General features: G+C 46.4%; 1 protein-coding gene and 1 long non-coding RNA gene across 3 annotated transcripts in view; one reads left to right on the top strand and one right to left on the bottom strand.

The window, feature by feature from the left end:
• The window catches only part of itga11a (integrin, alpha 11a), a 197,126-nt gene that overhangs the window by 7,626 nt on the left and 165,550 nt on the right, over window positions 1-23,950 (bottom strand). For both annotated transcript variants that reach the window (XM_072565257.1, XM_072565258.1), the window contains 4 exons: window positions 22,653-22,766; window positions 19,807-19,911; window positions 14,676-14,789; window positions 11,676-11,771 (listed from right to left, as the gene is read on the bottom strand). In XM_072565257.1, the coding sequence (XP_072421358.1) occupies window positions 11,676-11,771; window positions 14,676-14,789; window positions 19,807-19,911; window positions 22,653-22,766 (429 nt within the window). The remainder of the gene's footprint in view (window positions 1-11,675; window positions 11,772-14,675; window positions 14,790-19,806; window positions 19,912-22,652; window positions 22,767-23,950) is intronic.
• On the top strand, window positions 12,041-21,748 carry LOC140469046 (uncharacterized). Its single transcript, XR_011955933.1, has 3 exons — window positions 12,041-12,188; window positions 19,828-19,938; window positions 20,367-21,748. It is a non-coding gene; the product is annotated as an uncharacterized lncRNA (long non-coding RNA).

Below are 23,950 nucleotides of genomic sequence, written 5' to 3'. Positions count from 1 at the left end.
GTATTTGAGTGGGTGTGTTCTAGACCCCAGGTCCTACTTCCGTAGGGCCTCCCTCCCACCCTCCTCCTCTAACCTAACTTTAAAGTCCACAGGTTATTGACTCAGTGTTCTTGTTTTTGGAGACAGTGTACAGTCATGGCAGCGCAGGCGGTGGAATGTTCCTCCTGCAGGATGTTTGAGGTAGGGGTGACCACTGATACTCCTGCCGACTTCGTGTGCAGGAAATGCAGTCAGATCCTGATCCTCACCGAACGAGTTAGGGAACTGGAACTGGAGCTGGATGAGCTGAGGATTATTCGAGAGGCTGAGAGGGTGATCGATAGAAGCTACAGGGACATAGTTACGCCAGAGAACAGAGGCAGCTGGGTAACAGTTAGAGGTGGGAAGGGGAAGAAGCAGGCAGTGCAGGGTTCCCCTGTGGTCGTTCCCCTAAAAAATAAGTATGCAGCTTTGGAAACTGTTGGGGGGGACAGCCTTGCAGGTGTAAGCTGCAGTGAAGGGGTCTGTGGCTCTGAGATTCAGAAGGGAAAGGGGGAGAAGAGGAGGGCGCTAGTTATAGGGGACTCTCTAGTTAGAGGGACGGACAGGCGGTTCTGTGGACATGGGCGAGACTCTCGGATGGTTTGTTGCCTCCCAGGTGCTAGGGTCCGAGACGTCTCGGACCGTGTCTTCAGAATCCTTAAGGGGGAGGGTGTGCAGCCAGAAGTCGTGGTACACATTGGCACCAACGACATAGGTAGGAAGAGGGGTGGGGAGGTCATTCAAGAGCTCAAGGAGTTAGGCTGGAAGCTAAAAGCTAGGACAGACAGAGTCGTCATCTCTGGGTTGTTGCCGGTGCCACGTGACAGAGAGGCAAAGAATAGGGAGAGAGTGCAGTTGAACACGTGGCTGCAAGGATGGTGTAGGAGGGAGGGCTTCAGATATTTGGACAATTGGACTGCATTCTGGGGAAGGTGGGACCTGTATAAACAGGACGGGTTGCACCTGAACCAGAAGGGCACCAATATCCTGGGGGGTAGGTTTGCTAGCACTCTTCGGGGGGGGTTTAAACTAATTTGGCAGGGGGATGGGATCCGGACTTGTAGTCCAGCAAGTAAGCTAGCTGTGTGTCAGGATGTCCAAGACTGTAGGGAGGCTGTGGAGAAGGTAGCACTGACAGGGACTACTTGCGGACACAGAGATGGGCTCAAGTGCGTATACTTCAATGCAAGGAGTATCAGAAATAAGGTGGGTGAACTTAAGGCGTGGATCGGTACCTGGGACTACGATGTTGTGGCCATCACGGAAAAATGGATTGATGAGGGACAGGAATGGCTGTTGGAGGTTCCTGGTTACAGATGTTTCAGTAAGATTAGGGAGGGTGGTAAAAAAGGAGGGGGGGTGGCATTGCTAATTAGAAATGGTATAACGGCTGCAGAAAGGAAGTTTGAGGGGGATCTGCCTCTGGAGGTAGTATGGGCTGAAGTCAGAAATAGGAAAGGTGCAGTCACCTTGTTGGGTGTTTATTATAGGCCCCCCAATAGCAGCAGAGATGTGGAGAAACAGATTGGGAAACAGATTTTGGAAAGGTGCAGAAGCCACAGGGTCGTAGTCATGGGCGACTTCAACTTCCCAAATATTGATTGGAAGCTCTTTAGATCAAGTAGATTGGATGGGGCAGTGTTTGTGCAGTGTGTCCAGGAAGCTTTTCTAACGCAGTATGTAGATTGTCCAACCAGAGGGGAGGCCATATTGGATTTGGTACTCGGTAACGAACCGGGACAAGTGGTGGGCTTGTTAGTGGGTGAACATTTTGGTGATGGCGACCACAATTCTGTGACTTTCACCTTGGTTATGGAGAGAGATAGGTGCGCACAACAAGGAAGTTTTTACAATTGGGGGAAGGGAAATTACGATGCTGTAAAACAGGATTTGAGGAGCATACGTTGGGAGCATAGGCTGTCAGGGAAGGATGTGGTGGAAATGTGGGACTTTTTCAAGGAGCAGATACGACGTGTCCTTGATATGTATGTACCGATCAGGCAGGAAAGAAATGGTCGTGTGAGGGAGCCTTGGTTGACAAGGGAGGTTGAATGTCTAGTAAAGAGGAAGAAGGAGGCTTACATAAGGTTGAGGAAACAAGGTTCAGACAGAGCAGTGGAGGGATACAGGATAGCCAGAAGGGACCTGAAGAAAGGGATTAGGAGAGCTAAGAGAGGGCATGAAAAATCCCTGGCGGATAGGATCAAGGATAACCCCAAGGCATTCTATGCGTATGTGAGAAACCTGAGAATGACGAGAACGAGGGTAGGTCCGATCAAGGACAGTGGTGGGAGACTGTGTATTGAGTCGGAAGAGATAGGAGAGGTCTTGAACAAGTACTTCTCTTCAGTATTTACGAACGAGAGGGACCGTATTGTTGAAGAGGAGAGTGTGAAACGGACTGATAAGCTAGAAGAGATACCTGTTAGGAAGGAAGATGTGTTGGACATTTTGAACAACTTGAGGATAGACAAGTCCCCCGGGCCTGACGGGATATATCCTAGGATTATGTGGGAAGCAAGAGAGGAAATTGCAGTACCGTTGGCAATGATCTTCTCGTCTTCACTGGCAACTGGGGTGGTACCAGGGGACTGGAGAGTAGCGAATGTTGTGCCCCTGTTCAAAAAAGGGAATAGGGATAACCCCGGGAATTACAGGCCAGTTAGTCTTACTTCTGTGGTAGGCAAAGTAATGGAAAGGGTACTGAGGGATAGGATTTACGAGTATCTGGAAAGACACTGCTTGATTAGGGACAGCCAGCACGGAAGGGTAGGTCTTGCCTTACAAGTCTTATTGAATTCTTCGAGGAGGTGACCAAGCATGTGGATGAGGGTAGAGCAGTGGATGTAGTGTACATGGATTTTAGTAAGGCATTTGATAAGGTTCCCCATGGTAGGCTTATGCGGAAAGTCAGGAGGCATGGGATAGAGGGAAATTTGGCCAATTGGATAGAAAACTGGCTAACCGGTCGAAGTCAGAGAGTGGTGGTAGATGGTAAATATTCAGCATGGAGTCCAGTTACAAGTGGAGTTCCGCAGGGATCAGTTCTGGGTCCTCTGCTGTTTGTAATTTTTATTAATGACTTAGAGGAGGGAGTCGAAGGGTGGGTCAGTAAATTTGCAGATGATACGAAGATAGGTGGAGTTGTGGACAGTGAGGAGGGCTGTTGTCGGCTGCAGAGGGACTTAGATATGATGCAGAGCTGGGCTGAGGAGTGGCAGATGGAGTTCAACCCTGCCAAGTGTGAGGTTGTCCATTTTGGAAGAACAAATAAGAATGTGGAATACAGGGTTAATGGTAGGGTTCTTGGTCAGGTGGAGGAACAGAGGGATCTTGGGGTCTATGTACATAGATCTTTGAAGGTTGCCACTCAGGTGGATAGAGTTTGTAAGAAGGCCTATGGAGTATTATCGTTCATTAGCAGAGGGATTGAATTCAAGAGTCGTGAGGTGATGTTGCAGCTGTACAGGACTTTGGTTAGGCCACATTTGGAGTACTGTGTGCAGTTCTGGTCGCCTCACTTTAGGAAAGATGTGGAAGCTTTGGAGAGGGTGCAGAGAAGATTTACCAGGATGTTGCCTGGAATGGAGAGTAGGTCGTACGAGGATAGGTTGAGAGTTCTCGGCCTTTTCTCGTTGGAACGGCGAAGGATGAGGGGTGACTTGATAGAGGTTTATAAGATGGTCAGAGGAATAGATAGAGTAGACAGTCAGAAACTTTTTCCCCGAGTACAACAGAGTGTTACAAGGGGACATAAATTTAAGGTGAAGGGTGGAAGGTATAGGGAAGATGTCAGGGGTGGGTTCTTTACCCAGAGAGTGGTGGGGGCATGGAATGCGCTGCCCAAGGGAGTGGTAGAGTCAGATTCATTGGCGACCTTTAAGCGGCATTTGGATAGGTACATGGATGGGTGCTTAATCTAGGATAGAAGTTCGGCACAACATCGTGGGCCGAAGGGCCTGTTCTGTGCTGTATTGTTCTATGTTCTATGTTCTATGTTCTATAATCTCAGGAAGGATGTACTGGCCCTGTAGCATGTTCAGCGAAGGTCACGAGAATGACCCTAGGAATGACCAGCTGAACATATGTGGAACGTTTGAGGGCTCTGGGTCTATACTTGTTGAAGTTTAGAAGGATGAGGGAGAATCTAATTGAAACTTAGAGAATACTGACTGGCCTGGACAGTGTAGATTTTGGGAAGATCTTTCTATTGGTAGGCAAGATTAGGATCCGAAGGCAGAGCCTTAGACTAAGGGAAGACCTTTTAGAATGAGAATAAAGAGAAACTACTTCTGCCACAGAGTGATGAGTCTGTGGGGGCCTGGTCATTGAGTATACTTAAGATGGAGATACATAGGTTCTTGAGGATCAAGGATTATGGGGAGAAAGGGGGTTGAGAAACTTAGCAACCATGGATTGAATGGCAGAATAGGCTCAATGGACTGAATGGGCTAATTTCTGCTCCTGTGTATTATGGACTTCCCCCCTGTTTCCAATGTTCCAACATTCCTATACACTCAGGGAATGTTGCATGTTCAGAAATATCATGCTTCCAAAGGTACATGATCTGTGCGAGGAAGAAAAACCTGTAATGTGACTCATAGAGAATCATACAGCATGGAAACAGACCCTTTGGTCCAACCAGTACATGCTGACCAAGTTTCCCAAACTAAACCTGTCTCACCTGCCTGCACTTGGCCCACATCCTTCCAAATATTTCTTATCCAAGTACGTATCTAAATGTCTTTTAAACATTGTAACTGTACCTGCATCCAGCACTTCCTCTGGAAATTCATTCCACACCCGAACCATTCCATGTGTAAGTAAATTTCTCCTCATGTCTTTTTAAAATCTTTCTCCTTTAACCTTAAAAATATTCCCCCTAGTCTTTAAATCCCCCACCCTTGAGAAAAGACATCTACCATTCACCTTATCTATACCCCTCATGATCTCATAAACTTCTATAAAGTCACCCCTCAGCTTCCTATGCTCCAGTTAAAAAAAAATAGTCCCAGTTTATCCAGCCTTTTCCTGTAACTCAAATCCTCCAATTCTGGCAATGTCCTGTAAATCTGTGAACCCTCTCCAGTTTAGTAATATCTTTCGTACAACATGACAACTCGACCTGGACACCATCTAGTCGGTTCTGCTATAATATGTGTTTCTTTAACATGAATTGGCTCTAACTTGATTGAAGAATTTAGACCATTATTTGTAGAACACGTACCTTCCTTACCTGCACTGGCTATAACAGGATTCCAGCCCCATTAGTTTAAAAGGCGTGGCTATTCCGCGATTTTCTTATACCGTGAGATTGCACAACTTCTGGTCTATTGTGTTATATTAGAACCGACTGTATTGCAGAAGGGGGTTCAACAATGTCCTGTACAGTCTCAACACATCGTCCCAACGCCTATACTCAAATGTCTGATCAGTGTCAGTGGTTGAAATGGAAAGCTGAGATTCAAATGGACCAAACACATTTAAAAGGAATTCTTTTACGGGATGTATGTATCACTGGCAAGTTCTGCATTTGTTCCCGATTCCTATTTGGCCTTGGGAGCTGTAAGGAACAACGCACATTGTCTGGAGCAAGGACGACAGATTTCCTAAAGGATCTGTTTCTTTTCTGAGGGCTTCTTGTGATTTTTGTTTTGAAGGATATTTTTGGATTTTCGAGGGGCTGTCTTTTGCTTTTGAAGGGCGCCTTTTTCATTCTCATTAATTTATTAGATTATGTCGCATCATAGTTACAATACTCTTTATGTTGATAACATAAGGGGTATATCGATTTACCTAGAAACAGAATTGGAATAATTCACCAATACCCTCTATAATTACCAACTCTGCATGAAACATTTAGCCACAATACAAAAGCAAAACACTAATTTTTTTAGACACCATACGGTATTTCAATTGGTAGAAGGTTTAAGTTAATGCAAGATTTCTTTCAAAATAATAGTCCCTTCACCCACAAGAATCTGTTATAATAAAAACACCTGTGAATTGGTGAGATCATTGTTCTGTGGAAACACAATAACCTTACAAAGCTGGAAGATGTAAACCAGTTACTGCATCTCCAATCACCAACTCAGATTTAAATTTAACAATTAACTGTTCAATAAAGTCGATCCATTGTATTTTTCCATGTATCATAGTTAATTAAATTGGATTCCACATTCCTTTACAAGGAACTCATGATTTTGGTGAGTCAAAGTTTTCTTGGATGGTAGTGAGCTGAATATTCCTTGGTTGATACCTTTTAAAATTGTTCTCTCTTCTCTGCAACCCATTCCAATCTCCCCTCTTCCCCCACACCCCTCCACGACCTTCTGTTCCTCTCCCCTCCCTCACAGAAAAATCTGTTGCGTCTGGTAAAAAGACTATTCTGGCTTTGGTTACCCTGACAACAGCCATACCAGCCAAAGGTAGTTTTTGATACTACCCAACTCCCGCCACTCCCTCAACCCCTGGAAATGGTTCCCTTGGCAACTTAGCAAACTCCTCCCTGCTCCTCCAATCACAGAGAGACTGGGAGCTGGAGTTGGCCATGCAGACCCCCAGCCTGTTCTCTCATTCCATGTGATTGTGGCAGATCCTCTATCTCAGTATCACATTCCCACTCTTCTTCCCCCCCACACACACACACACACACACACATTCTTTAATGCCTTTAAAACCTAAAATAAAATCTATCTCTTAAATATCTGGTGATTTGGCCATCACAGCTACCTTTGGGAAATAATTCCACAGGTTCACTATCCTATGAGTGAAGAAATCTTTCCTCATCTGTACCATGAAACTATGTCCCCAGTTGTGGACTCCCCCATCCAGGGGAAGCATCACCTAGTCTATCCAGCCCTCTCATCCGTCTAGTAAATACAGGCCAAGCTGAATCTGCTATCCCTGGTATTGCAGGCTAGTTTCTCTCCCACGTTTGTTGCTGATGTTTCACTAACAAAAGCAAGTCGTCGAACCAGCGTGTGATTGGAGGAATGTCTCATCACCATTTCCTTCCATTTTTTTTTATTTTTTTTATTTTTTTTGTAGTTACCCTATCTCTGGGCCAGAAGGCCTAGCTTAAAAACTTACCTGTTCTGAAGGTGTGTCATATGTTATGTCTGAGAAGGTTAAAAAAAAACACCTTATTTACTGGTGCGTGCTCAGCCAGAGCCTGCAACGTGGAACATGGATAGAGATTGTACAAAACCATTGGATGCGAGCAAATGGCTTGAAACTGAAGCTTCTATAGTAGAATCCATATCCACTCCATTTTAACAGGACAATTCATCCATTATTTCCATTACAGTGTGTTAATGTGCTGATTATTTACTTTCTTTTTCACAAGATGGTCCAATCTCTCCAGCAGGGAAGGAAACACTCAAGTGGCCAGTCACAACTCCAGGGTGTCAGTGGACACCCGCGTGCTCCTTCTCACCATTTCCTTCCATTCTGTTTCCAACTTTTCTCCAATTGGATGACTCGAGCAAATTTTCTTGGGGGCTGTTGAGCCCACTGCACCCCTGCACTTGTGAGTAATGCTTCCTTCTCTGAAGGAGACCAGCGGCTATTATCACAATGCTGTGATTGGGAGCTTGCTCTGCAGAAATCGCCTGCTGCATTTCCTACATTACAGCAGTAACTACACTTCAGGAAACAAAATAATGGTGTTGCTGGTCCCAAAGTGCTTTGGGATGTTTTAGGATCATTTGATTTGAGTTATTATTGTTACATATACCTAGGTACAGTGAAAAGATTTTTGTTTTGTGTGCAGATCGTACTACCCAAAATGCATTAGGACAATAGAACAGAGCGAGGAATACAATGTTGTGGCTGCAGAGAAGGTGCACAAAGAGTGAAGTCAACATTACATTTGAAGTTGGAGAGATCCATTCAGAAGTCTGATAACAGCGGGGAAGAAGCTGTTGAAAAACGCTACAGGAATGCACGGTGGCTCAGTGGTTAGCACTACGCCCTCACAGCGCCAGGGATCTGGGTTCAAACGCCAACTCGAGGACACCTTTCCCTCGACCATGACCCCACCCCCCATCAGCAAACCATCATCTCCCAGACCATACAGAACCTCATCACCTCAGAAGATCTCCCAACCTCATCACCTCAGAAGATCTCCCAACCTCATAGTCCGGGAACCCCGCACTGCCCGGTTCTACCTCCTTCCCAAGATCCACAAGCCTGACCACCCTGGCCGACCCATTGACTCAGCATGCTCCTGCCCCACTGAACTCATCTCTACCTACCTTGACACTGTCCTATCCCCCTAGTCCAGGAACTCCCCACATACGTTCGCGACACCACCCACGCCCTCCACCTCCTCCAAGACTTCCGTTTCCCCGGCCCCCAACGCCTCATCTTCACCATGGATATCCAATCCCTCTACACCTCCATCAGCCATGACCAGGGCCTCCAAGCCCTTCGTTTTTACCTCTCCAGACGTCCCCAACAGTACCCTTCCACTGACACTCTCATTCGTTTGGCTGAACTGGTCCTCACCCTTAACAATTTCTCCTTTGAATCCTCCCACTTCCTCCAGACCAAAGGCGTAGCCATGGGCACACGTATGGGCCCCAGCTATGCCTGTCTCTTTGTTGGCTACATAGAGCAGCTGATCTTCCGTAATTACACCTGCACCACTCCCCACCTCTTCCTCTGCTACATTGATGACTGCATTGGCGCCACCTCGTGCTCCCGCGAGGAGGTTGAGCAATTCATCAACTTCACCAACACATTCCACCCTGACCTTAAATTTACCTGGACCATCTCTGACACCTCACTCCCCTTCCTGGACCTCTCCATCTCCATTAGTGACGACCGACTTGACACTGACATTTTTTACAAACCCACCGACTCCCATAGCTACCTGGATTACACCTCTTCCCACCCTATCTCTTGCAAAAATGCCAGCTCGTGTTCCCAATTTCTCCGCCTCCGCCGTATCTGCTCCTAGGAGGACCAGTTCCACCATAGAACACACCAGATGGCCTCCTTCTTTAGAGACCGCAATTTCCTTTCCCACGTGGTTAAAGATGCCCTCCAACGCATCTCGTCCACATCCCGCACCTCCGCCATCAGATCCCACCCTTTCAACCGTAACAAGGACAGAATGCCCCTGGTGCTCACCTTCCACCCTACAAACCTTCGCATAAACCAAATCATCCGCCGACATTTCCGCCACCCCCAAAAAGACCCCACCACCAGGGATATATTTCCCTCCCCACCCCTTTCCGCCTTCCGCAAAGACCGTTCCCTCCGTGACTACCTGGTCAGGTCCACATCCCCCTACGACCCACCCTGCCATTCTGGCACTTTCCCCTGCCACCGCAGGAACTGTAAAACCTGCACCCACACCTCCTCCCTCACCTCTATCCAAGGCCCTAAAGGAGCCTTCCACATCCATCAAAGTTTTACTTGCACACCCACTAATATCATTTATTGTATCAGTTCGGTCTCCTCTACATTGGGGAGACTGGGCGCCTCCTAGCAGAGTGCTTTAGGGAACATCTCCGAGACACCCACACCAATCAACCAAACCACCCCGTGGCCCAACATTTCAATTCCCCCTCCCACTCTGCTGAGGACATGGAGGTCCTGGGCCTCCTTCACCGCCGCTCTCTCACCACCAGACGCCTGGAGGAAGAACACCTCATCCTCTGCCTCGGAATACTTCAACCCCAGGGCATCAATGTGGACTTCAACAGCTTCCTCATTTCCCCTTCCCCCACCTCATCCTAGTTTCAAACTTCCAGCTCAGCACTGTCCCCATAACTTGTCCGGACTTGCCCGACCTGCCTATCTCCTTTTCCACCTATCCGCTCCACCCTCTCCTCCTTGACCTATCACCTTCATCCCCTCCCCCACTCACCCATTGTACTCTGTGCTACTCTCTCCCCACCCTCCTCTAGCTTATCTCTCCACGCTTCAGGCTCACTGCCTTTATTCCTGATGAAGGGCTTTTGCCTGAAACGTCGATTTCGCTGCTCGTTGGATGCTGCCTGAACTGCTGTGCTCTTCCAGCACCACTAATCCAGTACCTGGGTTCAATGCCAACCTTGAGTGACTGTCTGTGTGGAGTTTGTATGTTTTCCTCCATGTCTATGTGGGTTTCCACTGGATGTGGTTTCCATCCATAGTCAAAAGGCGTGCAGATTAGGTGAGTTGGCCGTGCTAAGTTGCCCTGTAGTGTGCAGGCCAGGTGGTATAGCAATGGTAAATGGGATAGAGTGGGGTGCTGTTTGCCGAGTCAGTGCAGACTTGATGGGCCAAATGGCCTCCCTCTGCACTGTGGAGATTCTATGGTTTTATGTTCTTTAATTTCTGGAGATTAGATTAATTGTTTTGAGGTAATGCAGATCTGTCCACTAGAGGGCAGCACTGCACCATCTGAAACCTGAATGAAAATGGAGACAGAAGCTGTACCTACTCCCATTGAAACAGAAAATATAATAAAAAACAAAAGCAAATCTGACTGGACCATTTCCCTTGGCAACTTTGCAAACTCCTCCCTGCTCCTCCAATCACAGAGAGACTGGGAGCTGGAGTTGGCCATGCAGACCCCCTGCCTGTTCTCTCAATCCATGTGATTGTGGCTGATCCTCTATCTCAATATCACATTCCCTCGTTCTCCCCCATGCTCTTTAATGCCTTTAAAACCTAAAGTAAAATCTATTTCTTTAATAGATGTGGGCATCACAGGCAAGGCTAGTGTCTCTTCCCCATCCCTAACAGTTGAGAGTCAACCAATTTGCTGTGGATTTGGAGTCACATTTGGGGTAAAGATGACAGGTTTCCTTTCCAAAAGAACATTGGGGACAGTCACGACTTCGAGAATTCATCAGGCTTATTATAGTTTTATTTCCTTAGTTGGAATTGTCTAAATGCAGGTTGAGAAAACACCCTAAAGATAATACATTTTAAAAAATAAAGGTTTCCCTATTAGAAAAAAACGTGTAAAAGATATGACTGAGAGAGAGAAGTTGCAGGTCAGCAGATACATCATATTCTGATGGTTACAAAGTGTGGGAGACTGGTAGATCGGAAATGGCTGTAACCCACTTGTTGACGGAGTAAATGTGTTCCCAGGAATAGTATTTTATCAAGGGGCAACTTATAGTGAAAGCTGTCTATTAGGTTAAACTCTTTGTCCCTCCCTGGAGATCTTATGTCTGTAAAAGTCCTGTTTTAATGACTGGCTTCTTTGGAGTAAAGGGGATCTGACTGAAGTCTTCAGACTCATGAAGGCTAGATGGGGAGAGATTGATCCCTCGAGAGCACTGAAAGCAAGGACAAATCTCCACCAGGCAGTGAGTGGTGAGGTTCTGGATTGGTCCTCAAGTGAGGAATCTGGACTTATCCAGAAAGTAGGACCATGCAGGGTCCCCGGGAGAAGGCAGAAGAATGCCAGGAGGGGAGGGGATCTATCAGAAGACTGGCGGAGACAAGATGGGCCGAATAGCCTCTGTTAGCCGAATAGATACTGTGATTTTATCATTTTTCAGCGTCCTCCATCCCACTGTGGCTCAGTTTGACCTCAGCTCCATCCTGTCAGGTTGATGTTTCCTGAGCCCAGTACTCTATTATCTCCCCGGTCAGAGACGTGCCGGGCTGTGACCCAGAACAGAGAATACTGACTGACTCACCTCCCGGCTCCGGGCCGACTCCTTTAGAAACATTGCTCTGGGCTCCCAAATGTCAAGGGTTGCCGTGGTAACGAGTAGCAGAGACCTAAACTTGAGCTGAAAATTAAGAAACAAAAAAACATTCGCTGTAAGAAAGTGGAGAGTAGTTTCCATTCAGTCTCCTCCCGCCCTGCACCTCCCGACTGCCCTCCCCATGACTCACCACCTCCCTACCCCCACCTTCCTCCCCCACCTCCCCTCTCTCCACCACCCAACTCCCCCATCTCCCTCCTCCACCTTTCCTCGCTACCTCTCCATCCCACCACTTTACCTCACCTCCCCTCCCCCTCCCCCACTGCCCTTCCCCCACCTCCCCAACCCCACATCTCTCCCCTCTCCCGGCTCCACACCGCCCACATCCCCACTGCCCTCCCTCCACTCCCACACACACACATACATACAAGAAACATGCTTTCCACTTCAAGTATTTATCTAATATTCTTTTGGAAGGACAAAGGAAACAGACAGTGGAAGGTCAGTGTGTGTGTGCGTGTGCCTGTGTTTTAATGTGTTCTACACGTTACATCATTGTACTTTGAGGATTTACCAACCTGCGAGCCAACATTTTCAGCTTGGCCTCGAAACATAATATTTATTCCACGTTAAGGTTATTGTTTCATCGACTCCTCTAGATTAAGGAAGGAAAGCTCATATTGAACCTATTTATTAAATTCCACTGATTTCAGTCTCTGTGCTGCAGATGGAAACTGAACTCCAGCGGTTTCCCTATCAGTTTTAATGATGATTTCAGGGATTGTGGCTTTTGTCATGAAGTTTCTTTCTGCAACAGTACAATAATGAGACACAGTTTGCAACGGCATGTGGCTTTGTCTCCTTTTGGATGAAGTAATACAGAAAGCATTTGGGATATAAATCAAACCCAGGCACCATTAACCCCTCTGAAATTATCCTGAAAATGAGATTATCTGAATGTTCTGTGTGGAACTCCAAATTATTTTTAAGAGTTTGATATTTAGGAATTGAGCTGGAAGTTGAAGGCCACATATAGGTTCTGAACTCCTGCCTCTGGATCTGAGCCCCACTCTAGAGACAGCACCGAGGGAATGTGATAGTGGTTGTGCACCAGGACAAAATGTTAAACTGAGGCCCACTCTCTTCCCTCTCAGGCTGGTGCAAAGGAAAGATTTTCAATACCTAATCACCATCTCCATACTGCCTGCTCTTCAGAGCTAACTTGCTGTTTCTATTTGCCTGACTGACAAGCCAAGGTCTCCCATGAGTCAGTTGGATTCTCTTCAGGGAGATTTCGAGGAGATTCCCAAATAGATTCTGCTCTTGCAATTCTTGTCTTCTTCCTATTGGAAAGATGTTGTGAAACTTGAAAGGGTTCAGAATTGATTTACAAGGATGTTGCCAGGGTTGGAGGATTTTAGCTACAGGGAGAGGTTGAACAGGCTGGGGCTGTTTTCTCTGGAGTGTCGGATGCTGAGGGGTGACCTCATAGAGGTTTGTATAATCATGAGAGGCATGGATAGGGTGAATAGACAAGGTCTTTTCCCTGAGTTGGAGAATCCAGAACTAGAGGGCATAGGTTCAGGGTGTGAGGGGAAAGGTATAAAAGGGACCAAAGAGGCAACTTTCTCACACAGAGGGTGGTGTGTGTATGGAACGGGCTACCAGAGGAAGTGGTGGGGCCTGGTACAATTACAACAATTAAAAGGTATCTGGATGGGTATATGAATAGGGAGGGTTTAGAGGGATATAGGCCAAGTGCGGGCAAGTGGGACTAGATTAGGTTTGGATATCTGGTTGGCATGGACGAGTTGGACTGAAAGGTCTCTTTCCGTGCTGTACATCTCAATGACTATATGACTCTCTGACACTAAGCCCCAGTTGGAGCAGTTGCTTCGGGAGGTTGGTTTCAGATTACAAACCTCGTGGAGCTGATTATTAGGGTGTCTGGCCTCAATGATGGGTAAGTTATCTCATGAGGCGGTGCTGCTTTGGTATCATCTTTCCTGCCTCTGTATTTGGAGAATATTGTGAAGGAACCACCAGAGGCAATTCTATCTGTAACCAATAGGAATCACTGCTGCCCAGTAAACCACATCTTAGTCTCAGGTTACAGATCCTGGTCCTCAAATACTCTCTGTCTCTCACATGCTCTGGCTATTCAAATCAGAAGCCACCAAACACATTGAGAGATTCCATTGGGAATTTCCCGAGGTGAGAGTTGAAAAGTGTGGCACTGGAAAAGCACAGCGGATCAGGCAGCGTCCGAGAAGCTGGAGAGTCGACGCTTCGGGCGTAAGCCCTTCCTGAGCTGAAAGAGGGAGCACACAAACCTCCAAGTAAATCGACTAGACGGTCCCTTCAAGGGCCACGTGCCCCACATGTGACAGAATCTGCAGGTCACAGATTGAGCTTTATTGGCCGTCTCAGAACGACAGCAGAAGGAAGTCATCTTCAATCCTGAAGACCTCCATAGCTTAGTTATGAAGTGTGGCCATTGCCATAATGTAGGAGATATAGCAGCCAATCTGTGCACAGCAAGCTCCCACATACAGCAATCGCCAGCAATCTAATTGGGGAATACATAGAGGCCTGGGCTATCAGGGAGATCCACCCTTGCTCTTGATCTGAACAGGAGATCAGCTAGATTGCTCATTTCTGGCATAAACAGGGCCTTGAATTTCCTGTCTTTTCTGAAAGGTGGCACCTCCAACAGTTCAGCACTCAGTGTAGCAGTGGGAGCGCCAGCCTATACTAAGTACTCAGCTGGAAGCCAAAGCAGGTTTCAGTCGGAATTGACAGTGCTTTGCCAGTGAGCCAGAGCTGATACATGTGAGTGAGGACACATACCACTCACACCGAGGTGTCTCTGACAGAAGTGCACAATGACAAGGTCTCCATTGAGAAAAGTTCAGTAATCAAGCATTATTAGATGGGCCTGGCTTCTGTAGACTGAAAGAGTTTGTGATGGGGTGCTTATGTACTTACTGCCACCAATGAATCTGTCACGAGTCTGCCAGAAATGTAAACGGAGTATTCGTCACTGGTTTTAAAGTTCTTCACATCACATAACAGGAGACTAAACTGAGAGTTGTCGGCATCCTGTCAGAACATAAATATTGGAGGTTAGGGCTGGCCTTGTGAACACAGAATGGAGGAAATGCATCAATCCAGACTGGAGTGGAGTAGCAATAAGTAGTCTTCAGTCAGAACCTTTGAAGATCACTCATTAAGCGGAAGTTGAGACAGCTCTAACAGATTATAGCTTCTGGATAGTGTTTAGAGTCTGGCATGAGTTCATCATAAAAATATTTACAAGGAGAGAACACATTTTTATTGGTGAATGATCTTGTCTCATCTGAGGTTTCTATTTTTGGCTTCTTTCCTCTTTTTTTTTCCCTTTCTGAGCTGCTGAAGGTCACGGATTGGGATCCAAGTGCAGTTCCACAGAAAACAGGATAACCCCATTCCCTCCACCCCCACCACTCCTCCCACTCCATGTCTCCCATGACCATGTCCAATCCAGCAGTGTCCAGCTAGTGAAGGCACAACAGCATTCCTCAATATCATTATAAACTAAACCAAAGAGCTGCAGATGCTGGAGATCTGAAACAGACAAAAACAAATTTCAAAATATTAACTCTGTTTCTCTCTCCACAGATACTGCCAGACCTGTTGGGTTTCTCCAGCAATTTCTGCGTTTGTTGGTTTCAGCCATTCTGAACACACAGACCCCTCCTTACAACCACACTCACTCTCACAACCACACTCTCTCACTCACATACTCACACTGGAACTCTCACAGCCACTTGCACTCTCGCACATCTCATGCATATTATCAAACTGACTCTCACACTCTGTTGTAACCACACTCTCATGCTCACACTGTCAAACTCACACTCACAACCACACTCTTGCACTCTCACACTCACACACTCACAGTGAAACTCCACAATGGAACAACCACGTGCATTCTCACACTGTCACACTCATATTGTCAAAGTTTGGGAGAGGATTTGGAGCTCGGATGCCCGTTGTTGTGGTTCTGTTCGCCGAGCTGGGAATTTGTCTTGCAAACGTTTCGTCCCCTGTCTAGGTGACATCCTCAGTGCTTGGGAGCCTCCTGTGAAGCGCTTCTCTGCTGTTTTCTCCGGCATTTATAGTGGCCTGTCTCTGCCGCTTCCGGTTGTCAAGTCGAGCTGTCCACTGTAGTGGCCGGTATATTGGGTCCAGGTCGATGTGTTTGTTGATAGAATCTGTGGATGAGTGCCATGCCTCTAGGAATTCCTTGGCTGTTCTCTGTTTGGCTTGCCCTATAATGGTAGTGTTGTCCCAGTCGAATTCATGTTGCTTGTCGTCTGTGTGTGTGGCTACTAAGGATAGCTGGTCGTGTCGTTTCGTGGCTAGTTGGTGTTCGTGTATACGGATCGTTAACTGTCTTCCTGTTTGTCCTATGTCGTGTTTTGTGCAGTCCTTGCATGGGATTTTCTGCCATACATCAGGAGCATTTCTGAACTGACAGCCAGACTACTGCGACCACTAGGACTCATAACAGCACACAAACCAACAGCCACTCTCAGACAACAACTCACCAGAACGAAGGACCCGATACCCAGCATGAGCAAAACCAATGTAGTGTACAAAATCCCATGCAAGGACTGCACACAACACTACATAGGACAAACAGGAAGACAGCTAACGATCCGCATCCATGAACACCAACTAGCCACGAAACGACACGACCAGCTATCCTTAGTAGCCACACACGCAGATGACACTAATACACTAATTACATTTAAACACGCACACACACTAATTACTTTCAAACACACTCATACACACTAATTATATTCAAACACATGTTCAAACACGCACACACACTAATTACACTCAAACACATACAGATACACTAATTACATTCAATCACACACACCCATTACATTCAGAGATCCACACACACACATCCTTACCAACCAACCACCTACACGCAGGCACTTTCCAAAATTTCACTGAATGTTAGCACAGAAGGCCTCACGCTGGGAGTGGTAGCACTGTGGAACAACCTACCCAATAATCCCCTGTCCTCTGCTTGCTATCCTGCACCCTCTTTTCCTTTTCAACAACTTACCTGATTCCTGTTTGAAAATTACATTTGAATTTATTTCCACTGCCCTTACAGGCAGCAGGATACCAATTGTAACAACTTGCTGATTGGAATCAAAATTCCCCCGCTGGATCTTTGGGTTCTGCTGTTAATTGGAGTAGCCTCCTCATCAGGGCTTTCCTCAGGAATCTGGGGGTTGGGATACTGGGATTAAAGGCCAATTGTAACAGCCTGATTAGTGGAATTTTATTCCAGAATCTTAGCAAGACAATTTGAATGACATCCTGTTTGGATTACTTACTGGAGTGAAGGGTTCCTACATCATGGATAACTTCTTCAGTAAGGTACCCATAACGATCACCAGGAGAGGATGTAACTGGTGAAAAGTGTATTCAAGGGACAATTAAACACCCTTCTGGGGGAACACAATAAATAGCAGTAAGGGTAGACCTTTTGGCTCACTGAATCAGCTTCACCATTCAGTAGAGGGATGTGTGGGTAGTAATCTCATTTGTCTAGTATAGCAGAAGGAGTGGCTGATGGTCTCATGATACTAATACTGCACTGGTAACCTGAGGACCTGGGTTTGAATCCTGTCGTGACAGATGGTGGAATTTGAATTCAATAAAAATCTGGAATTAAGATTCTAATGATGACCGTGAATCAATTGCCAATTGTCAGGAACACCCATCGGGATCACTAGTGTCCTTTGGGGAAGGAAACTGCCATCCTTACCTGGTCTGGCCGACATGTGATTCCAGACCCACAGCAATGTGGTTGACTCTTAACTGCCCCCTGGGTAATCTGGGATGGGCAATAAATGCTGGCCTAGCCAGCAATGTCCACACCCCACAAATGATTAAAGAAACGGCCATGGTGATGCTGTGGTAATTCAATTCCCACAGTGGCAGAATGTTTGATATTCTCTTAATAAAACCTGAAGCTCGTCTCTGGACCCTCTCTCTATCATCGATTGTTGTAAAACCCAACAGGTTTACTGATGTCTTTTTATAGAGGAACACCATTCTTGAAGAATGGTCACAACAAACACCCTGCCTCCATCACTGACCCTCAGTAGCAGTAGTGTGTATTATCTACAAGGTGCACTGCAGGAGTTCACCAAAGCTCCTCAGATAGCACCTTCCAAACTACAAACACTTCCACCTAGAAGGACAAGGGTATATTACATGGGAACAGCATCCCCTGCAAGTTCCCCTCCAAGCCGCTCACCATCCCGACTTGGAAATATATCATCGTTCCCTCACTGTGGCTAGGTCAAAATCCTGGAATTCCCTTTCTAAGAGCACTGTGGGTCAACTTACAGCAGGTGGACTGTAGCAGCTCAAGAAGGGAGCTAACCACCACCTTCTCAAGGGCAACTAGGGTCGGACCGTAACTGCTGGCCCAGCCAGTGATACCCACATCCCATGAGTGAACCAAAAAAGGGCTGGAAGGGGTTAAAAGTGATATGGGCGAAATGCTGGCTCATGGGACCAGATTAATTTAGGCTCTCTGGTCAGGATGGACGAGTTGGACCAAAGGGTCTGTTTCCGTGCTGTACATCTCTACGACTCTCAACAAATGGCTGTCAGACCTGCTGAGTTTCTCCAGCAATTTCAGTGCCTGTTTCAGATTTCCAGCACCTGCAGTTGTTTTATCTCTTGACCTTATCTGGTCTGGCCTACATGTGAATATGGGTACAATGTGGTTGACTCTTAATTGCCCTCTGAAATTACAGTGGCAAAGCCAGTCAGTCTCGGGGCAATAGGTGCTGACCCAGCCAGCGTCACCCACATTCCATGGAAGAATAAATGTTTTAGAAAGTGTGATTACGAACAATTTTTTTTCAAGTTCACTCTCCCATCTACTTCCTGAAAGACCAACTATCAGTTGATTTCAGCCTTGAAGTTATTTAATAACAGACCACCCGCAGCCCTGCGGGATACAGCATTGCAAATGTTCACAACCTTCTGAATGAGGATTGTCTCCTCATCTCAGCATGACATGAGTGACCCCCTAATCCTGACAACGTGACTTCATGAAACAGGCTAAGGAAATGGTTAGAAAGTGGGACCGATAAATCGGAAAGGGATGTTACTGGCTAGTGGAAAACCCCTATTCCATTACAGTTCTAAGTGTCCTGTGGGATAATATTTGATCTGGATTATTATCAGTGTTAACAAGTTGGAGAGAAGAATTCCGCTTGAATGCATTAGGCAATCCAAACGATCACCAACTGAATTTATATAGCACCATTAATGTCACAAAGTACACACGGTTCTTCACAGGAGAAAGTTAAAAATCGCATAACACCAGGTTATAGTCCAACAGGTTTATTTGGAAGTACTAGCTTTTGGAGTGCTGTTCCTTCATCAGCTACCTAATGAAGGAGCAGTGCTTCAAAAGCTAGTGCTTCCAAATAAACCTGTTGCACTATAACCTGGTGTTGTGTGATTTTTAAACTTTGTCCACCCCAGTCCAACACCAGCACCTCCAGATGATGGCTTCACAGGAGGGCTAGCAGACAGAATATCTCACAGTGAAATCTCATGCACTGAGCTACATTCTGCTGCTGTCTGTTGGCTTCTGGCTTTAATCAGAACTGTTCCCCATTGAGAGTGTAAATGGGACACGCTCCAACTGGCCTCAGCACCCATGGGTGGGATGTTGGTCAGCACACCCACTCCTGACCCTTGTCAGTTGGGCTACGTGTGTGTGAGAGGCTGTATGGTGCTTGACACGCAGGATAACAGGCATGTGGCGTGATCACTGGAGGGACAGTTGCTTAGAGTCAGTGACTCCAGAAGAGGCGGGGGGGAGCAATTATTTACAGTGAGTGTAGAATAACCTGAACATGGAAAATAAACAACAGAAGGATTTGAAATAAATGGTTTACAGCATTTTCCTTTTTATAAATAGATGAAAGTCCTTGGCTGAGATCAAAGCCTCTGACTTCAAACAGTTTCGTTTTCACATTAAAGTTTGTATTTTCCAGAACAACAATGCCCTCCTTACCAGTTTCTCGTAACTCCTCAGATCCTCTGTGACAGCTTGTCCTCTGGGGGGGAGCCACTGCTGCTGAGCCACATGACCGGTCAAAGTGCACTGGATCCCATCTTGCTGCAAATCATCGAACACAACAACAAGGTAAATAGACACAGGAGTGTGAGGACCAAAACACCATTGTCACAATAACGTTACCCAGATTTGTTGTAAGTGAAATCATTCAGGTTGGAGAGAGACTGACTATTGAGCAGGTTGGTTCAGAGGCTGGGAGGACATGAGTGGAATTATTTTGTGGTTGTACAGAGGTGTTTGTAATAGCGGGGAAAAAAAAAACACAAAGGTGGACAATGGGTACCAGGTGGTGGTGCGAACTGTGCAGAAGCTAAAAGGGGAAGGATGTTACTGCAGTGGTTTTCTTACACCAGACAAGACTGGTTGAGGTGGACAAAATTACAGAGAGGAAGCAAGTTTTTAGCTTAATAGAGGGCACAATAACCAGAGGGCATAGGTTTGAGGTAAAACATGAACGGATTTTATGAGATTTAAGGAAGAATCTTTTTCACCCACAGGCTAGTGGATATTGGAACCCCCTGCCTGCAAAGATGGTAGAGGCAGGAGCCTTCACTACATTTAAATAGTACCCGAAGCACCAGAGCTTTACAGCAGTACAGACATGATAGGCCGAAAGGCCATTTCTGTGCCGCAAAACTCATCAACTCCAAGTAAACAAGTGAATACAGCTGCACCCACCGAGGCCTAGTCAACATCGGAGAAACCAAATGCAGACTGGGTGACCACTTTGCAGATCACCTGCAGTCCGTGCGCAAGCATAATCCTGACCTTCCCGTAGCTGGTCATTTTAACACAGCATCATACCCACATGTCTGTACTTGCCATGCTGTAGTGTTCCAGTGAATCACAGCACAAGCTGGAGGAACAACATCTCATCTTCAGGCTAGGCACTTTCCAGCCTGACCAACATAGTACGTAGAACAGTCCAGGCCCTTCGGCCCTCGGTGTTGTGCCAACCTTTCATCTTACTCTAAGATCAAACTAACCTACATACTCTTTAATATCGTCCATGTACCTTTCCAAGAGTCACTCTAATGTCCCTAATGTATCTGACTCTACTACCACTGCTGGCAGTGCATTCCACGTACCTATCACTCTCTGACATCAGAACCTACCTCTGTCAGAACCTCCCTCTGACATCTCCCATAAACCTTCCTACAATCACCTTAAAATTATGCTCCCCTCCTTGCAATAGCCATATTCTGGACTTAATATTGAGCTCAACACCTTCAAATTGTGAATTCACTCCCATTTCTTCCCTTTCTTTCAGCTTTATTTGTTACATTTTTCTGTCACCATGTCCTCCCTACCCTCCCCCATCCCAGTGGGACTGTCTTCTGTTTCCGGTCTGGCCGTTTTAGGCACCCCATTACTCTGACATTCTCACAGTCCAATCGCTTAACCTGAACTATCAACATCTTTTCACCAGCAGCACTCTGCACCCCACCATAGCCATCCCCCCTCCCCCATCTATTGCATATTGACTACCCCGCCCCCTGACAAACTTCATGTCAGCTCTGATGAAGAGTCATTCTAGACTCAAAACCTTAGTTTGCCCTCTCTCCATGGATGCTGTCTGACCTGTTGTGATTTCCAGCATTTCTTGTTTTCAATGACAATGTCTGAAGCCGGTTCACACAGAACCACTACAGTGCCCCATTCTGGCCAAAGTTTGAACAGCAAGTGTAAAAGCAGGACCAAATTGCAGCATCCAGTTCAAACAGTCTCCACCAGACTCGGTTAGGGGAGTGGGTCCTGCTGATCACTAACTGGTGATTCAGTTGGGTGAATGGATGTCAGTTGAGAATGGGATTGGGAGAATGTGATGCCTCGGTGGTTGAATGGCTTGATGACACTCACTAGGAGGACTGCAGATGCTAGAGAGTCAGAGTCAAAAAGTGTGGCACTGGAAAAGCATGGCAGGTCAAGCAGTCTCTGAGGAGCAGGAGAGTCAACGTTTTGAGCATATGAAGGGCGGATGCCTGTAATGTTGACAGTCCTGCTCCTCGGATGCTGCCTGACCTGCTGTGCTTTTCCAGCACTACACTTTTCGATGATGATGATGATGACGCTCACTGCCCAGATTGAAATATTGGTCAGTGTACCGCTCCCAGTCAGCCCTGCCAGGAATATAAGGAGCAGAATTGATGAGAAAAAGGAGGACAAACCTTTCATGATAACAACACATATGAGTGTTTGTTAATATTTACTGCAGGGTTCACACAGATAAAATGTAAAACACATCACATTTAAGTGGGATTATAATCATCAGAAAATCCTTCACAGAGACTTTTCTCATAGAAAGAAGTCTTACCATCAACACCAGTCTCATGAAGAGTGAACGTCACTGGTATGGACTGATTGTTCAATTGAGGCATTCAGGAGAGTGTCAGATAATTACTTGGAAACAAGTGTGCAAGGGTATCCGGAGAAAGGAGGAGATTAGCATGAGATAACAACACTTATTTAATGAGTCAATGCAGGCACAATGGGCCAAATGGCCTCCTCCTGTGCTGTAACACTTCTGCGATTCTGATGGCCTCTTTCTCTGCTGTAAACATCAAGTCCATGTCAGTCCCTTTCTCGAAGAGTGAAACTCACCATTGGGAAGTCTATTTGTCCTCTCATTGAATTACCAACAGCATCCCAAACATTGAAAGGGAGTGGTACCGTCAGTAATTGGAATGGCATTAGTGGAATCACCCTGGTAGAGAGAGTGTCACCCTGTCATTGACGGATTGTCACTCATTAAGCTCAGCAGTAATGCAGTTCTCTGTACTCACCGGGCTGCTGGAGCTGTTAGTCAGGACCAGGAGAAGATTGCTCCCTTTAGTTAGTGTCGGGATGGTCACTTTGACCAGCAAATGGCCAACAGTGAAAGGTCCCAGATTCTGAAGCTGCAAGGAAACCGAGAGAACAGCATGAGAGGCTTTAGAGAGAGCAAGTGTCCAACAAGCCCATCCATTTCTCATCTCTATATCCACCTTTGGCGCCATCATTAATCAAAGTGCTCATGAAGTGAGAATCTAGGAGCACTTGACAATATGATAATGTCCTTTGCACTTCTTTCAATATGAGCATACAAGCAATGGGCAACAAATACCACGCTTTTGACTGAAGACCCATTATAAAATAAAAAACACAGCCCCAGCCTGATACTCCAACGTAATAGTGATGCTGCACTGCCTGGGGTGTCAGACTTTGATTGGGATTTTAAACAGATACCCATCAACCCTCTTAGGTAGTTGCAAAAGATGCCACGTGCCCATCTCAAAGGAAAGCGGGGCAGTTCCTCCTGGCACAGAAATACCAGAACCAAGCTCCTGTCCAAGGAATTCACCATTCTGACTTGGAAATATATATAGCCAGCTACCTGACGAAGGAACAGTGCTCTGACAGCTTGTACTTCCAAATAAACCAAATAAACTCTAACCCGGTGTTGTGTGATTTTTAACTTTGTCTTAGAGAATGTGGTGGTGAGCTGCCTTCTTGAACCGCTGCAGTCCATGTGCTGTAGGTTGACCCACAATACCATTGGCAGAGGAATGCCAGGACTTTGATCCAGTGACAGTAAAGGAACGGTGATATAATTCCAAGTCAGGATGGTGAATGGCTTGGAGGCTGGTGTTCCCATGTATTTGCTACTCCTGTTCATCTTGTGTTTTGGAAGTGGTCTTGTGTTTGGAAGGTGCAATCTAAGGATCTTTGGTGAATTTCTGCACTGCATCTTGTAGATGGTACACACTGCTGCTATAGAGCATCGGTGGTGGAGTTGGTGGATGTTTGTGGATTTGGTGCCAATCAGTTGGGCTGCTTTGTCCTGGATGGTGTCTTGAACGTTGAGTGTTGTTGGAGCAGCACCCATCCAGGAAGTGTGCCATCACTTTCCTGAGTTGTGCCTTGTCGATGGTGGACAGGCTTTGGGGAGTCAGGAGGTAAGTTATTCACCGCAGGATTCCTAGCCCCTGACCTTCTCTTGTGGCCACTGTATTTTTGTGGTGAGTCCAACTGAGTTTCTGGTCAATGATAACCCACAGGGTACTGATTGTGGGAGATTCAGTGATGGTAATGCTGTTGAATA

The sequence above is a fragment of the Chiloscyllium punctatum genome, chromosome 48 (genome assembly GCF_047496795.1).
Source record: "Chiloscyllium punctatum isolate Juve2018m chromosome 48, sChiPun1.3, whole genome shotgun sequence".
Taxonomy (NCBI): domain Eukaryota; kingdom Metazoa; phylum Chordata; class Chondrichthyes; order Orectolobiformes; family Hemiscylliidae; genus Chiloscyllium; species Chiloscyllium punctatum.
Note: the sequence above shows the minus strand (reverse complement) of the source record. Positions and strands in the feature narration are given on the sequence as shown.